This window comes from Salvelinus sp. IW2-2015, unplaced genomic scaffold (genome assembly GCF_002910315.2).
Source record: "Salvelinus sp. IW2-2015 unplaced genomic scaffold, ASM291031v2 Un_scaffold2018, whole genome shotgun sequence".
In the NCBI taxonomy this organism is placed as follows: Eukaryota; Metazoa; Chordata; class Actinopteri; order Salmoniformes; family Salmonidae; genus Salvelinus; species Salvelinus sp. IW2-2015.
Genome location: NW_019943366.1, coordinates 171,684 through 179,394, shown reverse-complemented (window position 1 = coordinate 179,394; position 7,711 = coordinate 171,684). Strand labels below are relative to the sequence as shown.

General features: G+C 41.1%; 1 protein-coding gene across 1 annotated transcript in view; it reads right to left on the bottom strand.

Annotated features, from left to right (window-relative positions):
• Positions 1-5,521: 5,521 nt before the first annotated feature.
• LOC112072738 (CCN family member 2-like) overlaps positions 5,522-7,711 on the bottom strand; it is a 12,631-nt gene continuing 10,441 nt past the window's right edge. The window contains exon 3 of the mRNA XM_024140126.2: positions 5,522-7,092. Within this exon, the coding sequence (XP_023995894.1) occupies positions 6,767-7,092 (326 nt within the window). The 3' untranslated portion in view covers positions 5,522-6,766. The remainder of the gene's footprint in view (positions 7,093-7,711) is intronic.

Sequence of the window (7,711 nt, the reverse complement as noted above, 5' to 3'; positions counted from 1 at the left end):
GTTTCAAGAGAGAGGAACACTGCACTGATAAGGAACATTGCTATAACTATTATTATATAGTAGTATTATAATGATTTAAACAAGTTGGGACAACCCTTCAGTTAACATACTGTACCTAACAATTATCCAGTAGTAGTGATTATGGTCCCTCAATATACATTTAACAATTACAACATAGTATATGTGTTACAGCACTACTTTTGTGTCCCCCTCAGGAATTGCTCCTGAGAAAATGTCATGAATTGTCCCCTCCAAGGTTGATATCAGATTTTCGCCCCTGGGATGAGAGTCGTAATTTCTCGGCACTGTCAGCCTACCCTACATTGGGCCACTGAAGTGCGTCCTCCCTCCCTTCCGCGTCCGCCGCAAGGGCAATACGCGAGTGGATCACCAACAAACAGTTTGCCGATGTCACCGACTGACGCGAGAGAGGCGGGGTGAGATGCTGGCATTCCCAGAAACAGACGGCCTTGAAACAGCGGCAACCAGCAACTGTATCTATGCAGCAGACAGCACAAATAATAGACCAATGAGTCTTAACGTTCCCTCACGCTGGCGGTGTGTAGATAAAATATAACAGGAACTTTAAACCAAGGCGGAGTAATAGCCTATACTTTTGGTCCATAGTAGACCTATCATAGATTCCATGCACACGACTGAAGCATCCTCAGTCAAATGCGCTTTATTAACATAGGCTACATCACACCTCCACTGTGCTGGTTATTTATCTCGCATGGCCCTCATAATATGATATATAATAATAATAAGGTGACTGCTTATATTTGTCCTATCTCATACATGTACAAGTTTGTTTATAAGCATCTGTGAAATGGAAATGTGGTGTTTGTTTACCCCAACGCCCTCAGAGAGGGGCTCAGCCATTATCAACTGCAACCCCGAAGCAATTAGGCGTAAGTGCTTTGCTCAATGGTACAACGACAGTGTTCACCTTGTCGACTCGTGGATTCGAACAAGCGACTTTTCGGTTAGTGGCCCAACGTTCTAACCGCCGGGAACTCTGAACCGGATGACAGCTGTCACAACAATAGCATGAAAGCCAAAGGCGCGCGCGTTACCGTGCCAGTGGTGGCTAATCCACTTGAAATCTTCTTCACTCCGATTTATTTAGCTCCCATGCACTAGTCCACCTGACTACTTACCCTACCTAGCCTATACTCTCATCGGTAACTGACAATTCTAGAACAAACTATGACGGGAGGAAAGGAAAGAGGACCGACTCAGTGTCCGACTGACGTATGACAAAACAAACCCCATAAAAAGACAGTGAAATAGTCAGCACAGAGCACATGAAAACATAGCCCTCTAAAATGTGTTCCCCGAGATAACTAGTATATCATTTTGCTAAKTTCTATACCCACTGCACCACAGCATTGAATTACACGRTAMAATGGACTAACGTTGGYCAGACGTTAGTCCAYACATTCACAAATGAGACAGYTCCAGAAATAGACGAAACGTGCCGTTGACAACGTTTTCGATATAATGGGTTTACCTGGGAGGATGACAGCGCGTTGTCTTCGATTCCTTCTTATTMTATGTCTGTGTAATTTACTAATTTGTGCAGTAGGGGGCTTCTATTCATTTTGCCTTTCTCACCAACACAGCAGTATCCTCCGTCAAACAAAACGTCACTGTGGAGTTGTGATTGTAGCGTACTGTCGGGCTCGCGACATCCGGAAGATGGTGATTGGAGCAACGCGCGTCATCTCAGCCAGGTACTGTGACGTCGTATGGATAATGTTATGCACGAGCAACGGACTGGATTAGTGACTGACAACAACCACTGATTGGGGTATTTTTGTTGTTGTTTTTTGTTCAGTATAGAAATGTGCAATATTTGTTTTACCAAGAGTGTTTTTGTGTGTAGCCAGCGCAGACCCTAAACTACAGCAGCGCTTGTTTATGCATCAACTGACCATGTGCTGAAGTTGCTACACTGACATCAGAGGTCAAATCAAACTTTATTTGTCACATGCGCCGAATAATAACAAGGTCGACCTTACCGTTGAAATGTTACAAGTCCTAACCAACAGTGCAGTTCAAGAAAAATTTACCAAAGAAACTAAAGTAAAAAAGAATAAAAAGTAACACCAAAACATAACAATAACGAGGCTATAGACAGGGGGTACCGGTACTGAGTCAATGTGCGGGTACAGGTTAGAGGTCATTTGTACATGTAGGTAGGGTGAAGTGACTGTGCATAGATAATAAACAGCGAGTAGCAGCAGTGTACAAAACAAAGGGGGGGGGGGGGTCAATGTAATAGTCTGGTGACCATTTGATTAATTGTTCAGCAGTTTTTATGGCTTGAGGGTAGAAGCTGTTAAGGAGCCTTTGGTCCTTAGACTTAGCGCTCTGGTACTGCTTGCCGTGCGGTAGGCAAGTGAGATGTACTTTGGGGTAAAGTCAAGGGTTGGCAGGAGATCTTGACCTCTAGCTGAATAAATATTAATTTATACATTTACATTTTATCAGACACTCTTATCCAGAGCAACTTATAGGTTAAGTGCCTTTGCTCAAGGGCACATCTACACATTTGTTCACCTATTCGGCTCAGGGATTCAAGCCAGCGACCTTTCGCTTACTTGCCCAATCCTCTTAACCAGTCTGCCATATTCATGGTAACAATAATATTCCAGAGTCACCCAATTAAAATATCGCTTACACTTTATCACATGTCTTTGAATGTAGGATAGGAAATAGACTATGCATTTTACCGACTGTTGTTTTTTAAATTATAGACTATGCTCAGATGGACCTCAGATGTGATAACAATTTTAACATAATCTACATTGAACATTCTCATGTGTTGCTTCACCTGGTGATACCTTTCTAAAGAGAAACCTGTGCAGGTGGATTTGGCTTTCAGGTGAGAGGTCAGTGAAAATCTGTGGAGGTGGATTGGGCTTCAGGTGAGAGGTCAGTGAAAATCTGTGGAGGTGGATTGGGCTTTCAGGTGAGAGGTCAGTGAGCGGTCAGGTCCTCTCATTGGAGCACATTGGCAGAGGAAACCAAACATGACAGACTTCCTAAATGCATATTTTGTGTTGACTCTGTGTGTGCTGGTCAGTCATTCAACAGCCTGGTCTTCCTCTGGCCGCTGGTGGAATCACTCGGCATTTACTGTGAACAAAATATATATTTTTTAAATAAATTTAAGCTCAGTCTTTTAGCTTATTTTTTTTTTGGGGGGGGGGGGGGGTTCGTTCCAGTTTTTCAAGCTCTGTCCTCTTTTTGCTATGGTTTTTGCAGGTTGCCATGACATATTTGGGATTAATTTGAGAACGCCCACACATCCGCCTACGGGGATGGATACGCTCTCTGTCGTTATGCTAAGAAGGATCTCTTTATAAATCTACGTAGCAATTTACAGCTAAATAATAATTCCATTCACAACTATCCCTGTTCTAATACTCAACCCACGATAACTGCTCATAGGCTGAATACCAAAATGGTACACTATCCCCATATATAGTGCACACTTTGACCAGAGCCTATTCCCTATACAGTATAGTGCACTACTTTTGACCAGAGCCCTATTCCCTATACAGTATAGTGCACTACTTGTGACCAGAGCCCTATTCCCTATACAGTATAGTGCACTACTTTTGACCAGAGCCCTATATTCCCTATACAGTATAGTGCACTACTTTTGACCAGAGCCCTATTCCCTATATAGTGCACTACTTTTGATTAAAGCCCTATTAGCCCTGGTCAAAAGTAGTGCACTATATGGTATAGGGTGCCATTTGGGACATATTTCATCATACTGAAATCAAAGTGTATGCCACCTACCTACAATACAGCAGCACCAGCTCCATTAATACAAACAAACAGACTACATTTCCTTCTACACAGAGACCACTACTAAAATACATTTATTACAAACAAAAAGGTCCAGTTCACTCATATACTATCTATTACATTACTATATTTCAGAAAGGTGAACTGATCTCATATAAAGGGAGATGACATGAGTTGAAGAGAGTAATTGCTTTGTGCTCAGTTCCTAATTCCCCATACCTTCTATTTCTGCCAGGTGGATTCTGAGTGTGCAGTAACGTAAGGCACGCTCTGTGTGTGTGTGTGTGTGTGTGTGTGTGTGTGTGTGTGTGTGTGTGTGTTGTGTGTGTGTGTGTGTGTGTGTGTGTGTGTGTGTGTGTGTGTGTGGTGGTGTGTGTGGTGTGTGTGTTTGTGGTGTGTGTGTGTGTGTGTGTTTTGTGCTTGCATGTGTGATCCCCTTGTGTGTGTGTGTGTTTTTGGTGAAATGGCACATGTACGCAGAAAAGATATGAAATATTTAAAGCAAACACCCAAAACATCATTCCTTCCAATGAACACTAGTTCCTGTTCCTACTCCTTGACATCCCGTTTTCTGCAAACGCTGCAGTCGACTGTGGACCGCGTCACTCAGCCGCGTCCATAACATCATACGCAGGTACTTAGACGCTGACTATGCATGTGGGACCCCCCCCCCCCCCCTAAGTGGTAATCTGCCATTTGGGACACAACCAGTTCTTGAGTTACGTAGATACAGCTACTCTGCAGATCAGCTCGCTCCCCAGAGCTGTCTGTCTGTCTGTCTGTCTGTCTGTCTGTCTGTCTGTCTGTCTGTCTGTCTGATTAGAGGGGATGTGCAGCAGTAGGCGACTCCATGGTTCACTTCCTAAACACGGCCATTTGCGCCTACTAGCAGCTTAATAAGCTCTTTTTAATGTGCTCTTTAATGATTAACCTCATAGACAAGTTACATTCCTGTCTTGACACATCAGGGTGGGGTACATCAAATCCCCCCCATACACACATATTGATGGATTCTAACCATTACGTGCCACTGTGCGAGAGACAGAACTTTTCTTTCTTGACCATTTCTCAGATTTACATGTCAGTCATTTAGCAGACACTCATATCCTTACAGGAGCAATTAGGGTTAAGTGCCTGGCGTAAGGGAACGTCGTCAGATTGTTCACCTAGTTGGCTGAGGGATAGAAGCAGCAACCTTCCGGTTACTGGTCCAACGCTCTGAACTGCTAGGCTGCCTGCTGCCACCATGCTGTCCTAGCAGTAGATGACTGCTACTGTATCCTTCCATTAGAACGTTCCATGTCCCATCTCATTCCATTAGAACGTTCCATGTTCCATCTCATTCCATTAGAACGTTCCATGTCCCATCTCATTCCATTAGAACTTCCATGTTCCATCTCATTCCATTAGAACGTTCCATGTCCCATCTCATTCCATTAGAACGTTCCATGTTCCATCTCATTCCATTAGAACGTTCCATGTCCCATCTCATTCCATTAGAACGTTCCATGTTCCATCTCATTCCATTAGAATTATACAGCAGACAGGAAATGAGGACGCCAATGTACTGGCCACACCCTCCTCTAGACTAGACCTTCTATTTTAAGAAATGCCTCGATTTCTATGCAGTCTTTAACATTCATATTTCAGAAACAATTAGTCTCACTGTGTATGTCAGACAAAGGATGAAAAGTAGTTTATGTATAAAAAATATATAATTTATTTAATTAGAAATAGACAAAAGTGCAACAATAGGAACTCACTTGTATCTTGGCCAGGTGGTTACAGTGAAAAACAAGTATGATACAAATACAACAACAACTTACAACCTGSTGTTATTACTTAAACAACAGCAACCAGGTACATAAATTATAGTACTAAACTGTACACAGTCTTACAGTATTTACACAAGGTGTATTCGTCAATGCAGAATTCATTTATTTCCTTTGTTCTTTCTTCTCTTTTTTTAAATAAACAGTAAACAATATTATTTACATTCTTCAGCCAAGACACTTTTTGTTTTTAGTGTTTTTGGACTMGTGTTTTTTTTCTTTGGATTTTAGTCATTTTAATGTCTCTTTTAAACTATGATGTGAACGTGAATTCACGGTCAGACAAAGCAGTTTTTAGGGACCCAAACTCTTACGTTGGACTAAACTGAAAATATATCAGTGGTCAGCAACTAATGAAGWGACTAAATAATGAGAGATATAGGTAACGTCCCCGTCGAAGTTAAAAGACTCAATCATAAATATTTCCAATAATTTTGTGTCAGTTGTATATAAGTATATATATATATAAATATATATTCACTCAATAATATGCAGATCAGTCGAGGCACATACTAGTAGTATAATATATTCAAACTATTTCTGTATTGTTAATCTTTAACATATGAATATWTWWWTWTWTTTTTTAAATGTCATATTCTAACATTTTATGTCAAAATGTGACGTTTGGTTGAGTAAGTACCTACTGCTCATCTGTACACTACCATGTCATGCTCCTATAACCCTTTAGCAGTGAATATAACTATATACCTTCCTAAGTGATGTGCTACGTCTCTCTACCATTGATTCCTCAGTGCGTCAGATCCACCCTATAGTATCTCTGTAGACATACAGGCAGACGAGTCAAAGAGCCAGGTGACTTTAGAGCTGCGCGTTAAAAACCCAAACAAAACAACAATAAAAAAAAAAGTAGCAAAAGAAAAACCTAAAGAGTCAATCTCATGCTTGAACTCACATACTTGTTTTCAGTCTCACTACTAGGTAGACATGTCTATGGGTAGTAAGGTAGAGACAAGGGTCCAGGAATTCAAAAAGCTGCCTATGTGTGTGTGAGAGCGATGTGAAGTAGTTTTATCAGTGTGTGTATGTGTGTGTGTGTATATGGGCTGATGTGTTTATGTGCTTGTCAGTTTGATTGGCAGCCATGATGTTTACATATCGTTGTCATAGTCCCCAATCATTCTGCGTGTGTGCGAGGCCAGGAAGATGTCATTGTCTCGTGGACAGTCGTGGTGACAGGAGCACGTCTTGATGAACATCATCTTGCGTCTGAARGTGTCTCCCTCGGGACAGTGGAACTCCACCTCGGCGGTGACGGTGGTGTGAGGGGTGCAGCAGCGCCCGTCCGTACACACACCACAGAACTTGGGCTTGTAGATCCTGCTGCTGCTGCAGCCTGACAGCTGGAAACGCATGCCGCGCAGGGACTTGGGGGTCCGTACACACTTCTTCCCCCTCTGTGGAAGCAAGAAGAATGGCGGTTAGTTTAGGATGGGAATAACAACTTGCTACATTGTCTATCATGCTTAGGGCAGCTTGGGTTTAACCTTTAGTAAACGATAAGGAGCCAAAGACATTCTATGCTCCTGAATTGCATGGCTTCTTGTTTACATTTGTGATGAAAATACAGCATTCACTTATTAAATGTGCTGAGAAATGCCATGTGATATCATCTTATGTCATGCTTATATAATAGGCTATATAATACACTATATAATATGTTCCTCTATATGTTGTTATACTATATAATACACTATATAATACATTCCTTTATATGTTGTTATACTATATAATACATTCCTCTATATGTTATTGTACTATATAATACATTCCTCTATATGTTGTTGTACTATATAATATATTCCTCTATATGTTGTTATACTATATAATACATTCCTCTATATCTTGTTATACTATATAATACATTCCTCTATATGTTGTTGTACTATATAATATATTCCTCTATATGTTGTTATACTATATAATACACTATATAATACATTCCTCTATATGGAGGTGGGAGACGCCATTTTAGATTTCATCTTTTCAAAAGCTTATACATCTATTAGGCCAGAGAGAGTTGCCCACTTTGGATA